This window comes from Rhinopithecus bieti, unplaced genomic scaffold (genome assembly GCF_001698545.2).
Source record: "Rhinopithecus bieti isolate Rb0 unplaced genomic scaffold, ASM169854v2 scaffold_5260, whole genome shotgun sequence".
Classification (NCBI taxonomy): Eukaryota; Metazoa; Chordata; class Mammalia; order Primates; family Cercopithecidae; genus Rhinopithecus; species Rhinopithecus bieti.
The window spans coordinates 3705773-3730436 of NW_016805896.1; the positions used below are offsets into that span (position 1 = coordinate 3705773).

At 39.4% G+C, this 24664-nt stretch overlaps 1 protein-coding gene across 2 annotated transcripts in view; it reads right to left on the reverse strand.

Annotated features, from left to right (window-relative positions):
• The window catches only part of ELP2 (elongator acetyltransferase complex subunit 2), a 41137-nt gene extending 16569 nt beyond the window's left edge, over positions 1–24568 (reverse strand). Inside the window, exons 1-13 of one of the 2 annotated variants that reach the window (XM_017874003.1) lie at positions 24369–24568; positions 21072–21150; positions 17732–17802; positions 15685–15841; positions 15243–15320; positions 12937–13001; positions 11789–11855; positions 11161–11301; positions 9121–9216; positions 7920–8020; positions 7587–7718; positions 3931–4080; positions 2234–2422 (exon numbers count right to left, since the gene is read on the reverse strand). In XM_017874003.1, coding sequence (XP_017729492.1) covers positions 2234–2422; positions 3931–4080; positions 7587–7718; positions 7920–8020; positions 9121–9216; positions 11161–11301; positions 11789–11855; positions 12937–13001; positions 15243–15320; positions 15685–15841; positions 17732–17802; positions 21072–21150; positions 24369–24506 — 1464 coding nt within the window. In that variant the 5' untranslated portion in view covers positions 24507–24568. The remainder of the gene's footprint in view (positions 1–2233; positions 2423–3930; positions 4081–7586; positions 7719–7919; positions 8021–9120; positions 9217–11160; positions 11302–11788; positions 11856–12936; positions 13002–15242; positions 15321–15684; positions 15842–17731; positions 17803–21071; positions 21151–24368) is intronic. The other variant, XM_017874004.1, reaches the window with a different exon arrangement.
• Positions 24569–24664: the final 96 nt, after the last annotated feature.

Consider the following 24664-nt stretch of genomic DNA (forward strand, 5'->3'; position numbering starts at 1 on the left):
CGTGTTATTCAGGATGGTCTCGATCTCCTGACCTCGTGATCCGCCCGTCTCGGCCTCCCAAAGTGCTGGGATTACAGGCTTGAGCCACCGCGCCCGGCCTACACTGCTAATTTTATAACTAAAAGTTACTCTTACTTCAGACACTACAAAAAAATCATGCTCATAAATGCCGAGAAACAGTTTAAAGACCATCTTATGTGGACGTCTACCAGTACTTTCACTTTCTGAACCAATAATGCAATGCTAAGCAATCACTCTCCAACAGACAGGCCCTACCAGGCATCCAGCTCCCATGCAATCCATAAAGTTGGGCATCCTCTCATTCATAAAGGGATCTCATCGAACTATAACATTTCAATGGGTTTCAAGGTCTGACAGGAAATGCAGTGGGCTGAAAATGGAAGGCCCAGAGCTCTACTTCCAAGATAATCTCACAGGCACATCCCCTGATGATGCTCATATAGACACAGATGCTTCCCAGAAGGGAACAGTTACAGCATTAGTCATAGTATTTTCACTAAATGTATCTAACTAACTGAGTATTTGAAAACTTTGTATGAGTGCCATTTGAAAAGGCAATTATCTAGATTTTGCAATTTATATCAATCAAATTATTATATGTGAAACTAGATGCTAACCATCAAAACTGGCACATGCTCATTTGCTAAGAGTGTTCTATACAATTTAGACTTTAATACAGAAGTGGAAACTAGACACAAACATGAACAGTAAGAATTTAAAACCATCAAAAATGGCTACCTGGGACACAAGAAACAGTATGCTTTATCTCAGAAACCAAGAAAAACTAACATGGAAAAGAACAGTAAGAGACATTCCTACATACCTATCCAAACACTTAGTAGCGGAGCAAAACCCAAATGAGAGCAAGCAGCTCGCCTCACCGCTCTACAGGATCCCTGTATCTTAGGACACAGAACTAAGTGTATAACTGGGACTAAGCCTCTCATGGAATCCTAAAACCCCATTTCAATTCCTAGAACTGAACAGATCCTGAAACTAGCTGCCCCTCCACCTCCATATGTTTAGCTCTACATAATAACCACAATCAAGACTTTCCTTTTGATTTTGTTCCTACTGTCCATTATTAGAAACAAGCACAACAGAATCTTAAATCCTCTTCACATAATCAAGAAAGCCTGCAGCATGAGGTGCTGAGTATACATTCCAGGAATTTTAGTTGGATACTTCATTTCTAATGAATTTCATTTTCTTCTCCAGTCTTACCCAGACTGGTGCTAGTTTCATGGCCTTCAGAGTCTCTTAGCTTCCAGATAACTCTCTTCCAAAATGCTTTTCATCACTCTTTGTGTAGGAGCCTCCAACAGCACCCCACAGTCGGACTGTGCCTGCCTCCCAAGATCCCCCATCATGGACTTTCCCCGTGCTCTCCACTTCTATCCAGTCTTCATTCCAAGAGATACCACAACAGCTCTGGCCTCCCCTTTGCGCTCGCTCACACTCACTTGCTCTCTCTCTCTCTCTCCCCACCTCCTTCTTTTTGCCTATCTAAAGGGTACTTATCCTTTTAGAGCTCAGAACCAAATTTGTGACTCAACTCTAAGTGAAGGGCTGTATAACATGAACTTCTGTGTAACCTATCTTCCTAATTTTCTCTCAAAATTACTTCATAACTTTTACAATCCATGTATTTTTATAAGTAGCTCACATCTTTTTTAGAAGGGCGTATAAACATAAAAAAAGACCCTTACAACACCCAAATGAAGTCCCATTAAACATGTTATCATTATTCCAATACAATGACCTTGTCCTTCTATGAAATTTACTTTAGTACCAGAAGATTTAGCAATTAATTGGTCTCATCCAATAACTGCAGATACATTAGTTCTACCGTCCCCTACCTCTACTCCTACCTCTACTCCTACGCTACAGCTAGATGGTAATCTCCTTGAAAACAGTATCCATCTTTTGTTTTATTCTAGGTACCTAACACAGTGATAAAACATCATATTCATGTCTCAATTGAACACTAATGTAGCTTTATAGTATTTTGAGCTCATATGGTACACAAAATTTCTAGTTTTAGTATTTAAACCATTACAGCCCACAGTGCACAAAAAAGTTTGTCAACCCATTAAGAAACAATATTACTTTCCTTCTACCTATATATTCCATTTAAAGCCCAAGGCAAAAATCTTTTTAAATTTAAAATGAAGGGACTAGATTTAGGTAAAATATTTAGAGAAATACTCACATTACAAAGCACATGATTCAGTGATTTTCCTGTAATGGCACAAAAATTTTCCACAAAATTCCGAGGTGCAGAAAAAACTCGAAGAACTTTTTCATCTGCTCCAGATACAAACTGAAACCGATTAATCATTGCCAAACATTTCAGGTCATACCCATGTATCTGAGGCCTTGCAATTTCATGCCAAGTCACCTGGGTAAAACAGGATAAACAAAAATGATCATTCCAAAGCTGAATTTTCAACAAGCAAATTATTAGATGAAAATTATTTACTATACAATGGAAATATAACCATAGCGCAAATTCATCCATGAATAAACCACAACTGGGCAGTATTGGTAACAATTATGAAGAGCCACAGAAAATCACTCAAAATCATTTGACTTGTTTTTCAGTTGACTATAGATGCTGTTCCCAAGTTCTCAATTCTGTTTATTTGAATCTACCATGTGTTATTGAAGCAGTAGTGTTAGTGGCAAACTTCCTTAGCTCTTATGGACTGACCCATAGTCAGTTCCATGAATTTCTGTCAGAAACTGAAGCAGAGGATCCTGATTTTCTCTACCACATAGCAGTTCAAAGTTTAAGGTAGTGAAGTTTTACAATTGTTTGAGCTCAGGGCCAACAGTTAGCAATTAACTGGTTTCATCCAATAATTACAGAAACATTAGTTCCACTGCCCCCTACCTATAGCCCTACCCTATAGCTAGATGGTAAACTCCTTGAAAACAGGATTCATCTTTTACATTTTGTTTCATTCTAGTTGCCTAACACAGTGAAAATTTCCTTAAACAAGAACTGCCCTCACTACTATTATCTAACACTATATGACTTCAGGCTTTTATTGTACACTTGATGATGCTTCCTAATGAATTAAACCTAAAATTATAAGACATAATGAAACTGGGCAACAGAGCAAGACCCTGTCTCTACAAAAAATCTAAAAATTAGCTGGGCACGGTGGCTCACACGTGTAGTCTTAGTTACTTGGGAGGCTGAGGCAGGAGGATCACTTGAGGCCAGGAGTTCAAGGCCAGCCTGAGGAACATAACAAGATCCTGTCTCTACAAAAAAGTAAAAAATAAAATGTCCAACTGTTTTCCAGAGTGGCTGTATCATTCTGCATCCCCGGTAGCAATGTATGAAAGTTCCAGTTGCTCTGCATCCTTACCAGCACCTGTTAATATATTTTTTACTTTAGCTATTCAAGAGGGTTAGCGTGTACACATTCAAGGGATGTGGTGGTATCCCTTGTGCTGGACTGTGCGTGTACACATTCAAGGGATGTGGTGGTATCTCATCATGGTTCTAATTTGCATTTTCCTAATGGCTAGCATGGCTGCCCTACTTTTCTTGTGTTCATGGATGTTTTCTTTTAAACACATTTAGTAAAAGAAGAAGAGACTGGCTGCGGTGTAACCCAGCACTTTGGGAGAATGAGGGGGGTGGATCACCTGAGGTCAGGAGTTCGAGACCTGTCTGGCCAACATGGTGAAACCCTACTAAAAATACAAAAAGTAGGTGGGTGTGGTGTGGGCACCTATAATCCCAGCTACTCAGATGGCTGAGACAGGAGAATCGCTTGAACCTGGGAGGCGGAGGCTGCAGTGAGCTGAGATCATGCCATTGCACTGCAGCCTGGGTGATGTGAAACTCCATCCCAAGAAAAAATAAATAAATAAATAAACAAGACATTTTACCTGTGATTGGTCTTTTCTCTTCCATGGAGCAAAAAGTCTAGTTGTCTGATCAGTACCAACAGTGATAATAAATTCCCCTTGTGGATCCCAGACTAGGTCTTGGACACCATCAAAGTGTCCGGAAATGACAATCTCTGGAGTCCACTCTCTCTGTAATGAAAGTGCTCATGACACATCAAAATACTCAAAGACTACCACCAAAGTAAAGCACTCATGTCTGATAACAGACAAGACTAAAGCCCTCTGGCAAGGTGAAAAGCTAAGTATACAAGATCGCACCACAGAATAACAGGATCCATTTTCCACAGCATCCAATCGAATGCTTAAGCATTCAAATACGTGTTGTATCCTTTAAATCAGTAACTGTGGGAAATTTCCCTCCATTCATCATTTATTGAGCAGCCAGATACTACTTAACCTTTCTGTCTCTCAATTATAGAATAAAAGTTATTATAATAGCACCTACCTTCTAGGGTTATTATGAGGATTAAATGAGTTACATTTGTAAAGTACACAGGACAATTCTAGTATATACTAGGTTCTATGTATTTATTAAACTAAATAAAATTGTATAAAATGTAAAATATTGTGTAAAACCAGTCAGTGGCTTCTGCATGTGGGCCTGATGTCTTTATTAAGTAAAAAGAGTTGGCCGGGCGCGGTGGCTCAAGCCTGTAATCCCAGCACTTTGGGAGGCCGAGACGGGCGGATCACGAGGTCAGGAGATCGAGACCATCCTGGCTAACACGGTGAAACCCCGTCTCTATTAAAAAAAAATGCAAAAAACTAGCCGGGCGAGGTGGCAGGCGCCTGTAGTCCCAGCTACTTCGGAGGCTGAGGCAGGAGAATGGCGTGAACCCGGGAGGTGGAGCTTGCAGTGAGCTGAGATCGGGCCACTGCACTCCAGCCTGGGCGACAGAGCGAGACTCCGTCTCAACAACAACAACAACAACAACAAAAAAAGAGTTATAGGTGTAGAGGACAGAAAAATGAATCAAACTTAGTTGGTCCACCTATTAAGAAGCCTGCAACAATAACCATATAAACAAATAATGACAACAAAATATAGAAAAAGTCATATGCTTGGTCCACAGAGCATCTTTTTGAACAACCTCAAGAGGAACTAAAACTTAACCTTTAAAGGAAAATTAAATGTGGGTATTAATGGAGAGAAGGAGAAATAGTAGCTGAGAGTAAAGAAATGAATAAATGGATCATTGAGGAAAATTCAGTATCACATTAACAACTCATAAGAGTCTCAGAGCAAGAGATGACATTGTGTCTTAGCTCAATTATCCCAGATACCTTAACGAGTGAAGTTGTATACAATATTTACTGAGGCTACTCCTTCTGAAACCTGACAAGATTGAAGGAAATCTGCAAATCTGAGTGGTCTCATTCTGGGAGACATTCATACAGTATGAGGGACTGGACTGTGCGTGTACACAATTTTTTTTTGAGACAGGGTCTTGCTCTATCACCCAGGCTAGAATGCAGTAGCGTAACCATGGCTCACTGCAGCCTCAACTTCCCAGGCTCACACAATCCTCCTGCGTCCCAAGTAGCTGCGACCACAGGCACCTGCAACGATGCTCAGGGCTGCATGCCCATGATTAATTTTTAAAATTATTTGTACAGACAGGGTCTCCCTATGTTGCCCAGACTGGTCTCAAGCTCCTGGGCTCAAATAATCCTCCCGCCTTGGCCTCCCAAAGTGCTGGGATTACTAGCATGAGCCACCACAACCAGCCTATATTTTTTGATGTGAAGGATCCCTGGCCTGAGGGATCCATGGCCTGAGATGTTATGTACACTGGTTTTCTCTGACAAAAGTTCCTGGCTCAAAACTCCCATAGCCCTTGTTACAGTCTTCAGTTATAATGTCGGGTACGTTAGGCTTCAGGGTCAGGCCTCTAATCTTCCCCACCTGTTTGATTGTGTGTCTTAAACCCGATCATGAGAGGGTTCCACTCTGGGGGAAAAAATGCTGATGTCATGAAGCTGCCATAAAACCAAAGAGGACACAGTTCAGGGAGCTTCTGAATAGCTAAGCACATGGAGGTTCCTGGAGGGCGGCACGGCCAGGGAGGTCATGGAAGCTTGGCACCCATTCTCCCATACCTCACCCTACATATCTCTTCCTCTGTTTCCTTTGCAATATCCTTTATAAAAAACCAGTAAATGTTAACTAAAAACAATAATAAAATAAAATACACTTATAGAGCATACAGTATGTGCCAGGCCTTGTTTTGCATATCATATAAATGTTAACTCATTTAAGCCTTTAAACCCTGCCAGCAGGCCGGGTGCAGTGGCTCACACCTGTAATCCCAGCACTTTGGGAGGCCAAGGTGGGTGGATCACCTGAGGTCAGGAGTTCGAGACCAGGCTGGCCAACATGGTGAAACCCCGTCTCTACTAAAAATACAAAATTAGCCAGGCATGATGGTAGGCGCCTGTAATTCCAGCTACTCAGGAGGCTGAGGCAGAAGAATCGCTTGAACCTGGGAGGCAGAGGTTGCAATGAACCGAGATCACGCCATTGCACTCCAACCTGGGCAAAAAGAGCGAAACTCCATCTCAAAAAACAAAAAACAAAAAAACACCCTGTAAGTAGATGCTATTAACAATCCACATGCCAGATGCAGTGGCTCACACCTGTAATCCCAGCACTTTGGGAGACTGAGGCGGGAGGATCACTTGAAGCCAGGAGTTCAGGACCAGGCTGGGCAACAAGACCCTGTGTCTATAAAAAATTTTTAAATATTAGCTGGGTCTGATGTGCACCTGTAGTCCCGGCTACTCAGGAAGTTGAAGCATGAGGATGGCTTAACCCCAGGAGAATGAGGTTATAGTGAGTTATGATCACACAGAGTGACAGTGAGATCCTGCTTAAAACAACAACAACAACAACAACAACAACAACAACAACAACTACCCATATTTTACAAATGAGGAACCTGAGACAGGGATTAACTAATATCCTCAAGGACACATAGCTAGTAAGTGAACCCAGGCTGTCTTAGCTACAAGGGCCTGTGCTCTTGGCCACCCTGTTCTTGCTATCTAATTTTCCCAAACTAGAAGCAGATCAGAAGCAAATGAGATTACAAAGTAAGAGAAGGAATGCTGTAGAGAGACAGTTACATGACTAAAGGGAGAAGACTATCTCTTTTTTTTTTTTTTTTGGAGACAGGGTCTTATTCTGTCACCAAGGCTGTTCTCAAACTCCTAGCTTCAAGCAATCCTTCATCTCCGCCTTTCGAGTTCCTAAGATTATAGGCATGAGCCACCATGCCCAGGTGTTGAATGTCAGTCACAATAAATTACTGATATTCATTCAATAATAGGGATCTAGCAGTCCAACAAGATATCCAATTATGTTAACTTTTTAAGAAGACAGGAAGGTTACACACACATTTCAGAAAAATTCTCATTAAAAAATTCTATAGCTTAAAGGAATACAGTACACTTATGTAGAAAATTTACCTACATGCAAATTTCAATACCTTAACAATGTCTACAGAAAAAAGTTATGTCACTTGAACTTAAAGTGCCTCTACTATGTTTCTGTAGACTGTTATAAGTAAAATACTATTTACCTAGGATGCATTTTATTTGATTAGAAATGCTTTTTTTAAACACTCTTTTCTTACTGGGTTAACTGTATTCTGTTTCCAAAGGTGCAACGCTCCGTGGAAAGCATGAGCAATGATCATGGAGCCATCTTCATTGAACTGGCAATCATAAAATCCCAAAGTATTCCCACCTACTTCACCTACTCGAACCTGTACAATAACAGACAGAAAACAATTCTTAATCAATAGTCTATATTTCTCAAAACAGAAACCGCTGATTCCAGAGACTGTTAAATTCCCACTATTTTAATGTACACAGTGAAAATTTGCAGGTCTATCAATATAGACTTAGGATTTAAATACAGAGTTCAAAACTTAATTTTCTGTTCCTTAAATATCCAACACTCTTACCTGTTCTAGCCAAACTCCTGACTCTTCATCTGGAGCCCAGAGAATCATGGTTTTATCCATGGAAGCAGACAATAATCTCATTGGCTGCTGTAGAACACCATCTAAAAAATGAAACCTAATCCCTTTAGGTGATCAACAAGCATCATGTTTGTAGATGACCAGAAAAACACAACAAACAACATGGGTACTGCAAGGATGTTCACTGCAGCATTATTTGTAATTGCAAAAAGTTGCAAACACCACAAATGTCTACCATTAGAAGAAGAGATAAATTGGTTGTAGGATATTCAGACAATAGACTACTACTATGCAATAAAAACAAATAACTAGAGCTTCACAAATCAACGTGGATACAACTCCAAAACATGGTAAGCTAAAAAGGCAAACTGTAAAAGAATAAATACATATTGGTATCATTTCAATAGCTATAAAACAATATTGTTTATAGCTATCTAGATGTGTAGCAACAGTATAAAAACATGCATGAAAATGATATGCACTGAATTCAGTACTGTAATTGCCTCTAGAGAAGGATGAAGAGGAAATGTTCAGGAAAGAACATACACCAGGGGTCTTCAATATCTGTAATTCCAACTTTTTTGTTTTTTAAATTATAGCAAACACGGCATAATATAAGGAAGAGCTGAAGGGTGGTTTGCCTAAGAATTAATTATTGCTGTTATTACCTTGGGGAAGAGGCCAGGGAAGAATGTGAGGCTATGCCTCACCTAGCTATAAACCTAGCACTAGCCTGAACATGCACAGAACTGCCACTCCATAAATGGAGATAAAGGGCAAAAGAAAGAAGCAGTAACAGAGTCTTACTTTTGCATAAATAATGTATCTCAGTGGTACCAACTTTGTTATTACCGAGGGTAAAGGATCCAGTGAAGTTGTCCTGAAAGTCAGTTTTTCTTCAATTTCATAATAATCAAGTGGAAACTTCTAAGATAAAAGTTAATGGGGTGTGGTAGTTTCAGCATCATGGCAGGAATCACACTTTTCCCACTTAGGAGTTCAATGTTCAATGGAATTGAGTGTCTAGCACACCAGGAATGCAGTACTACGCTTTGTCAACTTGAAAATGTCTTGTATTTGAGATTTCTAATCACACTAAAACAATTCTCCACTTGATTTGGTCAGCTTACCATGCCATAAGATCTAACTGGAGTAAGGAATATGTGTATGGTTTTCTTCCTACCTTTGTAAAACACAGGTTGCCAGTGAACTGCATTTACCCAGTTTTCATGACCAGCCAGCACTGTCTCCAGAGTAACAGCAAATGTTATTTTAACACCTATAACAAAAGCAATGAAGGTATTATTTCCTCAAAGTTCTTCTAAAATGAAAATTTCCATAACCAAGCCAGTTGGGCAATTATGTAAAAAAAAAAATTAGGATAAAATATGATAGTTGGGATTCAAAAAAAGAACATGCATTCTAAATTTCTTTAACCTCAACTGCTGTTCAAAATTATAGGAGAAAAGTTAGACATTTTCCTTATATTTTGTTCTAGCTGGTCATAAATAAATATGAAGGAAAATCTTCTGTTTTTACAATTTGCTGAGACAGCCACTGTTAAACTACAATGAGGAAAGAAAAAGTTATGCCAGCCTCCTTATTATCCTCACTCACTATAATAATATAATAGCCTAAAATACTGATATGGTTTGGCTCTGTGTCCTCACCTAAATCTCATCTTGAATTGTAATCCCCCTAAGACCCACCTGTCAAGGAAAGGATCTGGTGGGAGATGCCCTGTGAAGAAGATGTCTGCTTCCCCTTCTGCTATGAATTTATGTTTCCTGAAGCCTCCTCAGCTTTGCAGAACTGTGAGTCAAGCAAACCTCTTTCTCTTACAAATTACCCAGTCTTGGGAAGTTCTTTATAGAAGCGTAAGAATGGACAACTACAAATCCCATTTTTTAAAAGGATAAATGCAGAAATAAAGAAAATGAAATCAGTATTTTGACCTTTCAAACAATATAATGAAAATAGAAAAAAATTAATATTTGGGTAGAGCTACTCCTAATATGCTGGTTATATCATTTCTTCATTCTCCCCATAAAACTGTCACCAAAATCTCAACTCTGATGGACTTTACAACCAAGAACAGTAACAAAAAACAGAATACACCTAGGTGAACAATGCTGAGAACTACCTTTATAACTGACACATCCAAAAACATCTCTTTCAAAAACAACATCCCAACAGGATCTACCATGCAGGGATACTGTTCTAAGGCTAGACAACAGGAAAATCAGAATTAAATATACTACCCAAATGGTGAGATTTAGCTTGTCTTTTATTATAGGCCAATAAAATGTATAAGTAATTCACATTATTCCTTTAGGTCTCCCTATGCTAAAACTGCAAATCTAGCAATATTTTACAAATTATTGAGAAGCACTAAACATTATTCTCAGCAACTTAAAAAATCTTACTCATATGGTTTAGAAGAAAATATTTCACATATGAAAATGACTCATTCTCACATAAAAATGGGAAAATACAAAGTATCACGCCAAGAATGGTGGCCCACACCTGTAATCCCAACACTTTAGGACACCAAGGTGGAAGGATCATTTGAGGCCAGTAGTTGAAAAACAGCCTGGGCAACATAGCAAGACTCCATCTCTACAAAAAAATTAAAAATTAGCTGGGTGTGATGGCATAGTCCTCGCTACTCAGGAAGCTAAGCCACTTGAGCCAAGGAGTTCAAGGCTGCAGTGAGCTGTGATTATGCCACTGCACTCCAGCCTGGGTAAGATGTCTCAAAAAAAACAAAAAGAGGCCAGGCACAGCGGCTCACACCTGTAATCCCAGCACTTTGGAAGGCCAAGGCGGGCAGATCACCTGAGGTCAGAAGTTCAAGACCAGACTGGCTAACGTGGTGAAACCCCATTTCTACTAAAAATACAATAAAATTAGCTAGGCGTGGTGATGCGTGCCTATAATCCCAGCTACCTGGGAGGCTGAGGCAGGAGAACTGCTCGAACCCGGGAGGCGGAGGTTGCAGTGAGCCAAGATCACGCCACTGCACTCCAGCCTAGGGGAAGAAGCGAAACTCTGTCTCAAAAAAAAAAAGAAAGAAAGAAAGAAAAAAGAAATTTCAGGTAGGAATCTAGGAATCTAACACTTGTGAAAAACTAACCTTCACATAGGTGGGTGGTGAAAAAAAAAAATCAACCAAATAGGAGACCTAAGTATTGTTCTATCGGATATTTTCATTATTACTCACTTTCATTTTCTATGGTAAAAGTATTTTCTTTCAGTCTTATGTTATCGGCATCCTGAGTTTCTAAAGATGTTGACTTTATATACAGCTTCCATATTCTTATCAGGCAATCTTGTGAACAGCTTGCTAGGAAAAGATCTCTACCTAATTAAAAAATAATATTAAATATTAATTTTAAAACATTATATTGTGAAGTTTATGTATAAGACTTTTTTCTCTATAATATATATATTTCTAGATTTCCCCCAAAAAAACACTTTGTTTCCTTACCCTCCAATTCATTTGATCTATATTCATTTTTAGTAACATTGAGAAATATGCATACAATGCTAATACATGTTTATAACATGTAATACTCATATATAGTCTACTAAGTTCTACAAAGAACTTTTCAAGAAGGTCTGTAGGTGAGTAAGACAGCTAGTGTCATCCAATAAATATCAATTTATTTAATCATCTACCACCCAACTAACAATTAACAGAAGGGATAAGCATCCTCCTTTCTGATTGGGACAATAGAAAAACATAACATACAAAGAAAACTTAAAAATTAAAACATAAAAGGCTGCTTTATTGGAAGTAACACATACTTGTTCCCACTGTATGTGCATTAGCAAAATTTCATACTGACCAAAGGCTGCCCATTCCACTCCTCTAATCCAATCCTCATGTCCACAGAGAGAAAGCACTTTCTGAAACTAGTAAGATAAAAATCATTGGGCTTGATATAAGAATTTAACATCTTCATGTATACCAGTGACATCATTTGGTCTCAGACAATCCTACTGCATTGCTCTTTTTCTGAGAACACTATTTGATTAGACAGGAAAAAGCATTCCTTTGGGAATGAAAAACCCATCACATAATATCTAAATCACTAACTGGAGCACCTCTGAGTAGATAATATAATATCTGTAATCTCAAATATTTTAAATGTTTATGATATAAAATGATAACATACTGTAGATATAATACAGAAAAAAAGGTGGGTTGGGCAGTGGCTCACATCTATAATCCTAATACCTTGGGAGGCTGAGGAGGTGGGACTATCACTTGAGGCCAGGAGACTGAGACCAGCCTGGGCAATAAAGTGAGACCCTGTGTCTACAAAAAATTTTAAAATTAGCCAGGCATGGTGATACATGCCTGTGGTCTCAACTACACAGGAGGCTGAGGCAGGAGGATTGCTTGAGCCCAGGAAGTCAAGATTACAGTGACGCATGTTCTCACCACTGCACTAGCCCAGGAAACAGAACAAGACTCTATCTCCAAAAAAAAAAAAAAAAAAAGTTGAATAGCTGAACTTTCACAACCATTTTAACCTTCTTATAGAATGCAAAGAAACAAGTATCCTCACTATTAAATAAATGAGTTTAGAGTTAACCAATCCCTTTCTAAATTTCTCTCCTTTAGTTTAACCACTTAAAATCTAAGTAAAGCTCAGAAGGGCAAATAAACACTTCTAGGAATGCTTCACTGTACTTATGTTGTATCTTGTTTAAATTTTTAAGAGAAAAACAACTATCACAGCATCGTCCATCTCTCCTCCCTACCTAATGACCTGTTTCCCCTAACAACTCTGAGCCTGATGATCAAGGCAACGGTTACTTGGTGTTCAGAGTAGACAACCATCTTAACAGAGGATTGTCAAAAAAAGATTCTATTGGATTATTTGGGTTTAGATTAGAACATTCCCTAAAATTCTATAATCTGGATATAGTCTGTATTGAGATATAACTAAGCAGAATATAATTCTAGCCTCTTAATAAACATTATTACCTGATCATTTTGTTGAGCAAATAAGTGAATTCTGCAATCATCGTCGCCACATGCTAATATTGGTACTGGGGGAAAAAAAACAGGCTTCACTGTGAGTTCTCTATTCCACCACATGTTATGATTATCAACTGTACTGGATTGTAAGCTCTAGGTAAAGAATCCTGACTTCAATTTCCCACACCACTATATGAATAATTGAAAATGCTCAATAAATGTCTGCAGGAATAAAACGAACACTGTAAAATGATCTATTCAGTGGTTACTTGGTAATTATAATGACTATTAAGTAAGAATCCAGTCCTTCTCTCCATTCTATGACATTTATGATACAAGTGAAAAATACGCTCAAGAGCAACTAGAGAGTATTTTCACCATGTCAGCCCAAAGACCAAGATGAAAGGTTGTTAAGACAACTAAATAACGAACAGCTACTATGAGCCCTAGCATCATGGCTAATGCACACAGATTTAAGGGTATGTTTGTTAATCTGAGGACCTTATGTTTTGTTTGAATTATGTTTTATTTTGTTTAAATAAAATAAATTTTTATTTTATTTAAATCACCTGATCACCTGAGGTCAGGCGGATCACCTGAGGTCAGGAATTTGAGACCAGCCTGGCCAACATGACAAAACCGTCTCTACCAAAAATACAAAAATTATCTGGGCGTGGTGGCATATGCCTGTAATCCCAGTTACTCGGGAGGCTGAAGCAGGAAAATTACTTAAACCCAGGAGGCAGAGATTGCAGTGAGCCGAGATCACACCACTGCACTCCAGCCTGGGCAATGGAGCAAGACTCCATCCCAAAAAATAGAAATAAAAATAAAAATAAATAAAAGAGCATGTAATTAAGCATGTGGCTAAAAAGCTATACAAGGCAATTAGCCAGGCATGGTGGCATGTGCTTGGAGTCCCAGCTACTCAGGAGGCTGAGGTGAGCTGTGATGGCACCACTGTACTCCAACCTGAGCAATAGAATGAGACCCTGTGTCAAAAAAATAAAATAAAAAATTTAAAAAGCTATGCAAGGGGATCCAGACGCAGTGGCTCATGTCTGTGATCCCAGCACTTTGGGAGGCCAAGACAGGAGAACCACCTGAAGCCAGGAGTCCAAGACCAGACTGGGCAACATAAACAGACCCTGTCTCTACAAGAATAAAAAAATTAGCTGGGTATGGTGGAGCATGCTTGTAGTCCCAGCTACTTGGCTGAGGTGGGAAAATCACCTGAGCCCAGGAGTTTGAGGCTGCAGTGAGCTATGATCACCACTGCACTCAAGCCTGAGTGACAAAATGAGACCTTATCTCTAAAAACTAAATAAATAAATTTTAAATTTTAACATTTTAAAAAGCTATGAAAGATGTGATTGTTAAATTATTTTAATAAGATAAAAAATAATTAATAATGTGCATTGCCAAAGGGCAGCCCTGATGATTCTGCTAGATATAGTAGAGACTTTCTCTAAGGACATGCCTTGCCACCAAGTGTGTTTTTCAAAGATTTTCTTACTTTAGATCAACTACAAAAAAAAGAAAAGAAAACAATAAAACAAAACTCCAGTCACTTGGCCTGAATGCAGATGGAAGAAATGAAATTCTGTTATAATGCCAGAATGTGTGCAGCTTCCCCTTCTACAGAGCCTTGCACAAAATGGAACATAACATGAAACCATGGAGTTGCAGCTCCTGCTATAGAGGGCGAGAGAGGCTCGTAGCTTCCAGGCCCTGTCTCTTTTCACTTGGCCTGTCTTCCACGTAACTGTGGAGGCAAAGAGGCTGACTCACTCACACTGGCTATTATCTTTGTAGAAGATACTCAAAGATAAGTACAGATGGGTTTCACAGCAAAAGGGAAATTTTTCTGTTTGCAGATGTTAAGTGGTCTTGGGCAAAATGTCATTATGCGGGATGTGAAGGGGCCATCATTTTGAGAGAAATGCTCATATGCCACCTTCATTCAATACTTTTTCAACTTATCCCAGACCTTCACCTTCTAAAGAATGAGATACTTTCCTCAAATTAGATCCATACACGTCCACAGTATATTTGATAACTAACAGTATCAATCTTGAGTATATAGTAAGTCACTTAAATTATCAATAGTTATCAAAATCCTAATAAGCCCTTAACTTTATGTTCTATACTCAGATCACTTGAATATTATGATAAAAGTATGTTATTCACATCTTGTTTCACAGAAACATTTAGATACAAAATTAAGACCCAATACATTTCTTTTAGGTTCTAATCATATGACAATATGCAAATATACTGCTCTTTTAATATATACTTAACAGGATACTCACCATCAGTATTTGGCAAAAAAGACAAGCAGAGAGCCAGAGCAAATCCATTTCCAAAGTTTAAAGTCTGAAGGCACGTTACTAAGAAATAATAAAAAAACACAATGAACAACTACCTCAGAGCTTATCCAACTAGACAGGTTGGATAGCATCATCACAGCCCCAGGTAGCAGAAGGGAGATGAGAGAAGTCAATCCTGAGCCCCCACTGACCATGTGAAGTTAAATGGCCAAATTTTAACGATGTTACAGAGAGCAAAATGACTTACATGAAAAAGTTATGGTATAGAGAATTTTAAATAAGTGCAAAAGAAAAATTTAGATTAGAATTATAGTATTTTAAAATTGCTTGAAAGTTTTAAAAAATTATATATATGCTCTTCTGCTCATCATTCATTTGCTAAATATTATTTCGTTTGTCTGGATTATCATGTCTCCAAACCTACCTTCTGAACCCTTTTTAGACCAAAGTCGAACAGCAGAATCTGCAGCTGCAGAAACGATCAGTGTACATAATGCAGGATCTGATGTCCTCCTCTGGTAAACAGCATGCACCGCATAAACAGGTCCTTCATGGCCTTGAAGATGGACTGCTTTTAAAAGCTGAATCAGAGAGAATGACAAGCGTTGTGAAAAAAAAAAAAAAAAAGGATTTTTTTTAACCTTTATTTAATTGGATAAAGATGCCAATAAAACGGCTGAGCCAAAAATAGGTCCTCTAAGTTGAAAAGAATAAAACTTCTCAAGAAGTCTGTCTGACCATGTTAACAACACACAAAATGTAAATACCCTGTGACACAGCAATCTCATATCTAGGAATCTACTCTGAGAAGACAATAGGTATTCTGAAGAATACAGGTCAACTTTGTGGAATGTTCCTCTTTTTGGATTAGTGTGATTTTCATTATGAAGAGACTCAGAATATACATTTTGACAGCATTACTACATAAGCGCATTCCATCAGGAGGCACATGGTTTCAGTCTGTCCAAGTTTTAGTGAAGCTAACCTTCATATTTAGTAGAAGTATTGTCTGCCAGTTTTTTTCACTGTGATGTTAATTTTTTTTTTTTTTTTTGTGATAACTATGAGTATACTTTGGGATTGTGTAAACATTCTATTCCCCATCAAACTTGTACTAAGTACTTTTAGCATCTACTCATGATACTTGCCTAATTCAAGTAGGACTGCAAAATAGAAAAATAGCAAAGAGAAGTGGGAAATCCCATTTGCTTATCAAGTCTATCTACTTGCCATCAAGATTATTCCCTCTGGCATCCCTTCTACTTATGTTTTGGGTTCATCTTTTTTTAAGTTTCAAATGTGTGACATTCCACCACTTCTTTCAAAAGGTATCTTCTATAAACTGTCTGCTGAAATAGTGGTGTTCCTTAAATGTCTCATTTGTTTTTCCAATTATAATACTTAAAAGAGAATTCTGCCACTAAAGAAGGTGCACATAATATTCATGTATAAGGGTCTGTACACTTACTTTCTTTAGAATTATTAGCCTTTGACTTCCTGGAAAAAACACTTAAGCCAAGTGCAGTGCTGTGTGCCAGCAGTCCCAGTTACTTGGGAGGCTGAGGTAGGAGTATCACCTGAGTCCAGGAGTCCTTGGCTATAGTGCATCATCTTACCTATGAATAGCCACTGCACTCCAGCCTGGGCAACACAGCCAGATCTCACCTCAAAAAGGTTTAAGAAATCCTCGGATACAATATAATCTCTGTTATGCATAATTATACATATATAACTAGAGACGTGGAATGACATTCTTCAGTAAGTTCACTCTGCTCAGATTTTTCCTTCTTTATACTTTTCGTATTTATAATCTTTTTTTTAAACAAGTCTGACATTACCCCCTAAAAAAATTAAATCTATTGAAAATACTCATTTCACATCTTTAAGCACAGTTATAGCTTAATCAGAGAATTTTTAAAAACATAACAAGACAGAAGTGTGGGATGCCACTGAGGAGAGTCTTGTAAATCTATATTCATATGCCACAAGCATTGAAAACAGATCAGCCCAAGTAAGAACAGTTTGAAAATTATTCCAAAATGACAGGAAATTCACAGAGACAGTTAACAGCATACAAATATGGGAGCAGAAATCAGAGCAAAGGGTACGGGGCCTGTGTAGTACAAAAGACACAGCATTTGTGTTGCTGATGAGCAAGATTAACTTCATAAAAGAACACCACAGTTGAATTGAAGAAAAAAATTAAAAATAAAAGTAAACATAAAAGTCACTTCTGAGACCAGCCTGGGCAACAAAGTAAGACCCCATCTCTACAAAAAAAAACCCACACACACACACACACAAATCAGCCAGGCATGGTGTCAGGCACCTGTAGTCCCAGCTACTTAGCAGGCTGAGGTGAGCTACGATTGCACAACTGCACGTCAGCCTGCGTGACAGAGTAAGACTCCACCTCTTAAAAAAACAAACAAAAAAAGTCACTTCTTATGATTATAAACATGTCTACCCACCTGATTATCCTCTATTTCCCAGTGAATCACTTGATTATCAGATCCTCCAGAAACTAATTCAGTAGAAGGGGCTGAAAAAAATTATATCTCAGTAAATATCTTTATTCATTTTCTCTGCAATTTTTTAAAATTTCCAAGCTACACCAAAAAACAATACCCCTGTCCCCTCTACCTAGATTCACAAACTGGTAACATTTTGCCATATTTGCTTAATATCTCACTCTTCCTCTATATACGTACACACATACACTTTTTAGGAGGCAAACTACTTAAAAGTGGCAGACACTGTGATCTCTGATCCTCTAAGACCATGTATCTCCTAAGGACGAAAACATTCTCCTATATTACCTCAATACAATTATCACATTCAAAAATTCTAACATTGATAAATATTATTATATAATATACTGTCCATATTAAAATGTCCTAATTGTCTCAGTAATGCCTTTCAAAACTATTTTTGTTTGGGATTCAGAATCTAAGGAAATACACTGAGAGTTTGGATATCACACCTTTTAGTCTCCTTTAATCTAGAATAGTTTCCTAGTCCCCTCATTTTGTGACAATGATAGTACCCAGCAGTTATTTTGCAGAATGTCCCTCAATCTGTTTGATTGTTTCCTCATGATTAGATACAGGCTGAACATTCTTGGCAGGAACATTATATGAAACATTGTAGTCAGGTGCTACTACCAAGAACATGACTTATTGTTGAAATTGGAGACCTACTTCAAAATAGATCTTTTAAACACTTGCAACTTCTCAGTGATAACAGAAGAAAAAGTAGTACCAAAAAAAAGGGGTAAATAACCTAATTTAGGTTTGGATTTTCTTTTTATTTGTTTCAGGGAAGCAGCTGGACTAAAGAGCATTAGATTTGAACTCAGAAGGCCCAGGTTCATGTCCTAACTCTGTTGCCAGCCAACTGTGATCATGGGCCTCAACTTCATGCGTCACAGCAATTAAGTCACTTAACTAACTATATGATTTTAAGAATGTCTATACATAAAAGTAATGTTAAAATTCAGACATATTAAAAATACAAAATGATATTAAAATTTTATAAATCACTGACACGCTTGGAAAGTCTATCTACATTATCTGGCAGTTCAATTAAAGGAAATCAATCATAATAGTTATAGATTACAGTAATACACAAGCAATTCATTTTATGTAACCTCACTTTTAAAGGGAAGATAAAACATACAAGCCTAAATTAATATTTTATAACAAATTCCTATTCTGAGAGTCAGTCTTTGATGTTATCTGGTGGCAATTAATATAATTGCAATTATGTTTTATTATCCACACTAACAGCCATCCCTTGTACCATTTAATGATTTTTATTGACCTAACACGTGACTAATCCTACAGAACCAAGTAAGTAGCTTATCGAACTTTTTTAAACATCATTTATAAAATCATAGTAAAGTCTTAACAATTCAGAAAATTCTGCATTTGTGCCTGGCTCAAAATGCCCTCAAATGAGTGCTGAATGAAAAATAAAACTAATTCAGAACCCATAACAATACTGCAGTAGGTATATTTAAAGCAACTAAAGAAATATCATAGGATTTTGAGAGCACCATCTAAAGGCAACCAATATTTTAACTGAAAATTCTGGAGTCAGAATCTTAAGAGATGGAAGAGACCTGGAGATAATCTTGCCCAGAAATTTTCAAAACTGTTGGTCTTAGAATTCCTTTACAGTCTTACAATTTTGAGGACCCCAAGAAGTTTTTGATTATATGAACCATATGTACCAATATTAACCACATTAGAAATTAAAACTGAGAAATACGAAAAATATGTGTTTAACCATTTACTTAGGGTTCCATGATGTGTGAACATATATAACATTTTGATGGGGAAAACCCCAATGGTTTCCAAAACAAAACTTAATGAAACAGAGGAACTATTTTACACTCCTACAAATCTCTTTAACATATGATTTTATTAGAATATAGTTGGATTTTCCTATCTGTTTCTGTATTTAACCTGCTGCAGTATCATACATCATGTGGCTGCTGGAAAACACTGTACATTCATGACAGAATAAGAATGAATACTGTGGGCCAGGCGCGGTGGCTCAAGCCTGTAATCCCAGCACTTCGGGAGGCCGAGACGGGCAGATCACAAGGTCAGGAGATAGAGACCATCCTGGCTAACACGGTGAAACCCCATCTCTACTAAAAAATACAAAAAAACTAGCCGGGCGAGGTGGCGGGCGCCTGTAGTCCCAGCTACTCGGGAGGCTGAGGCAGGAGAATGGCATAAACCCGGGAGGCGGAGCTTGCAGTGAGATGAGATCAGGCCACGGCACTCCAGCCCGGGCGACAGAGCAAGACTCCGTCTCAAAAAAAAAAAAAAGAATGAATACTGTGAATAACTTCTTGATATCATTATGAAAATAATTTGATCTCATAGGTCTTACAAACCTCTAAGACACCCTTGATCTAGTCCAATCTTTTACTTTTCAGATGTTATTAAGGTGCAAACTAGGGTCAGTAGAGATGCAATGTCTTGCTTAAAAAAGCAGTAACTGGCCAGGTACAGTAGCTCATCCTGTAATCCCAGCACTTTGGGAGGCTAAGGAGGGAAGATTGCTTGAGGTTAGGGGTACCAGACAAGCCTGGGCTACAGAGCAAGGTGGGAGAATGGCGTGAACCCGGGAGGTGGAGCTTGCAGTGAGCCGAGATCGCGCCACTGCACTCTAGCCCGGGTGACAGAGCGAGACTTCGTCTAAAAAAAAAAAAAAAAAACTAAAAACCTAGAGAGGTATAGTGCCACACACTTGTGGTCCCAGCTATTGCAGGGAACTCTGATGGAGCCACTATATTCCAGCTGGGGCAACAAGTGAGATCTTGTCTCTAAAAAAAATAAATATTCTCGTCTCCAACCAGTTGGCAAAAAAAAAAAAAAAAATCTAAAATTTTAAATAAATAAAAGAAAAAAGAATAAAAAGAAAAAGCAATAGCTTGTTTATGGCAGAAACAGACCAAGAAACCAAGTCTCTGAAACACAGCCTCAGTCTAGGCCCAGCTTACAAGTTTTTTAACAAAGGTTATAAGCAACTGGGGAAGTGGGACGGGATCCTGCCCAAGTCTAGGGCTGCACTACCCTCATCCTAAGCACTGCTGTATAATCCAAGCCTCAACTGCTACGAAGTAAAAATACAGTTCAGATTTCTCACTGGGAATACCATTTTTCTTCTGTTTCTCCGATTGTATAACATCATATAAGGTGATGCTAAATTAAGAGAAGTGATGAGAAAAAATGGCTAACCATACTTTATCAGAAAGCAATTGAGATCAACTTTAACAATCTGGTTAATACTTACAGCCATCCTGTTTACAAATCCACTGTACGCAATTGACTCGGGCAGTGTGACCATTCAGGTTGGTAACAACAACCCTTTTCTTTAGAGAAGAAAATACCAGTTAGTAAACTGGAATTTATCCTACAGAAAATTAATAAGTAAGTAAAACAGATTTCAGTGTTTTCGATACTAGTAAAAAGATCAGGATTACATCAAACGATTTGCCTTCTTCAATCCATACACTTTTAACCATGGCTTAAGTTATCCATTCCTCTAAATCAGTCCTGCCTTTCTTGAGATTCCACATTCCCAGCATCCTGTACTCCCATTACACTGAACTCTTGGGTCTGCATCCACCTGCTTTTGCTCACTCTCCTACAGTGCCCACATCCTTCTCACCTGGGCAGCCTGTCCTGACACACCAAGCTAGACAAGTAGCTGCTTCCTTGTGGAAGTATGCCTACTATGCTTGCACCAATCTGAGGGTTTCTCTGACAAAAAAAAAAAAAAAAAAAAAAAAAAGTCCTTCAATAGAGGAATCTGTGATTAATGGGTACAAGCACAGTTCACTTTGCATGCCATGGGCAATGAGATGGTGGGTTTTTCAGACCCAGTGGCACAATGTCACAAGGCCACAACTACTAAGGTCCTCACACATCAGATTCCTACAGGGCCTATTGCCAGGCTCCCCACAGATCCTCCACAGGCTGCTTTCACCAACCTCACCCCACACTTGGAGCTCTCATACTTCACACACCACTAAAGATTTTAACTGTGACTACCGCACCTTCCTCTTTACAGCCCCTTTCTCTATCTGTTGTCAATGGCAATGGCTTTGTTATCTGCTTATATACCAACTAGAACTCTCATGGCTAAGAAAAAGGAAAAGGCAAATGTGCATAAACTAATATATTTCACATATAGGTTATTTGAGGCTGGAAAGCAATTTACTGTATTTCACTGTCTCTCCCACTAGACTGAGAATTTCTTCGTGGCCACAAGTTATCACTCATTACCTTGTGTCATCATCACTCAGCCCAGGGCTAACCCACAGATGGTTGTCGAAGATTTGGTGAATGAGCATCACTCCCAAAACTTTATTTTAGCATTTGACATGCTTTTATTCCCATATTTACTTAAAAGTTCAATCGAGGCCAGGTGCGGTGGCTCATGCCTTTAATCCCAGCACTTTGGGAGGCCTGGAGTTTGAGACCAGCCTGGCCAATGTGGTAGAACCCGTCTCTACTAAAAACACAAAAATTGGCCAGATGTGGTGGTGCACACCTGTAATCCCTGCTACTAGGGAGGCTGAGGCACGAGAATCACTTGATTTTGGGAGGTGGAAATTGCAGGTTGCACTGAGCAGAGATTGTGTCACTACACTCCAAAAAAAAAAAAAAAAAAAAAAAGCCCAACCAGCAAATATTTAACAGGACAAAGTACTTTTTAGGCTCAACACTTCTTTGTCAATAGGCTAAAATTCACTAGCTTAGCCACCAGGTTATCATTTAAAATCTGATGGAATACATGGGAACAAATCCGTTCAACTGCTGCAAAAAGATGGGATTCTACAGCTGAATCAGAATTTCATTTCAGTGTGTAAGTACATCAAAGCATGAGTGTAATCATCTTAAAAGCAGATCTTGTCCTGTGATATGGGGGCATCTGGACATTTTGTCGTTGTGGGAGTTTGTCCTTGTAGGCGTTACCAAGCTGCTTCCTCTGCCGTAAACATCTCAGGATCGTGGGTTGACTGGCAAAGAGTGTGCCTTGCTAATTTTACGACGGAGTTGATTTTAAAATGGTGTCACCCTGGCTCTCCCGGGCTCCTGCTTCCCTGACAACTCCACCCCCAGAGCCGCCCCTCTTGGGGTCCTCCCAGTGCCCAGCCATGGCGGAACTGTGCCGCAATGCCGCAAGGCTCCGCGCTCACGGTGCTGGATGAGGAGACGCTGTGAGAGATGAGGAGACGCTGTGGGAGATGATGGAGAGTCTGCTGTGGTCTCTCCCATTCTACAGTCGGTCCTTGCCTCATGGTCCCTTTAAAGTTTACCCTTGTTTTTTGCACTTTCTCTTGCCATTCAAGTATGTAAACAACAAGAAACAAAAACCAGGAAGAGGCAAGCAAGCTCAAGATGGGGTAATGTGGATAAAAATATTTCATATACATATTTGAATCTGCAAAGGGTGTGAGAATAATTTTTTTTTTTGAGATAGGGTCTGGCTCTGTTGCCCAGGCTGGAGTCCGGTGGTGTGATCCCACTCCACTGCAGCCTCAAACTCCTGAGCTCAAGCGATCCTCCCACCTCAACCTCCCGAGTAGCTAGGACTATAGGCGCACGCCACCACACCCAGCTATTTCTTTTTTTTAACTTTTTGTAGACTGGGGGTCTCGCTCTGTTGCCTAAACTGGTCTTGAACTCCTGGACTCAAGCAATGCTCCCACTTCTGCCTCCCAAAGTGCCAGGATTACAGACACGAGACACGCTCCTGGCCAATAATGAAAGTTTTAATCAAATCAATAAATCAGTATGATCAGAAATACACATAGCCATCTCCTACATTGTATTTTAATTTTCAACATTTTACTTTTTATACTGAGCCTCCTTTTGAGATGCAAGACTAACTGTATCGACCTAAATTAGCCAGTGGGAATGGGATTACAATGAATTCTGGGGAGCATACAAAAACTATTCACTGGAGAAATATGGTAAGGAAAGCGCCAAGAAAATAATCAACTGGGTGAAGTCGAGGGAAGTCCCGCCTTCTCACCAGGGCTTAGCATCCCCATCCCCTATGATCTTTCCCCCAAACTGTCACTTTCTCTAAAATGTCCATTCCCGTAGCTAAAACACAGGTAACATTTCCTTGAAATCCAATACAACAAAAGTTCATTAACCAAAACTGAAGGAAATACAGAAATGAGATTGCACCCGTGGGATGATGGTTTTAATTTACATATAAATTTCAATTGTTTTAAAACCCAAATTGATTAACGGTACTACAGTTCCCCAAAGAAGGCTTCAGGTAAGATTCTCATCATTCGGGTTTCTGTCTGCGACCAACAAGTTACTGGCAGGTGATGGGCAGCAATGACCCTAGGATGACGCCACGCGTGAGACGGCGAAGAGTGAGGGGCGAGGAGCGAGTCCGATAGGTCCACGGGAGACTCTGAGCCCAAACCCCGCTCCCCTGACTCGCAAACCCCGCTCCCCTGACTCGCCTCCTAGGTCTGGGGCGGCAACTACAGCGCGCCCGGTGCACGTCCACAGGTTCAACCCCAAAAGCACAAGGGTTGGGGGTCCAGCGACCTCTTACCAGGGGGTCATAGAGCACCACGGAGCAGGACGTGCCAAAGGCCAGAAGTCCTCTGGGCCCAGAGCTCCAGTTCAGGACTCCCCGCACACGGTTTGGGCAGCAAAACACGTGAGAAGTCTCCAGCACAGGCGCCACCATGTCGCTAACTGGTCAACCGCACAGACTGAGACGCGCACTTCCGCCCTCGGAGCGGAACTACTAGAGTGGTTTTTCCCGGGGCATCACCCGGTCCGCGTTTCGCAGGCAGCCGCGGGCCAGATGAAGGCAGCCCCGCCCTCCTGCGGCCCTCTGGCTCC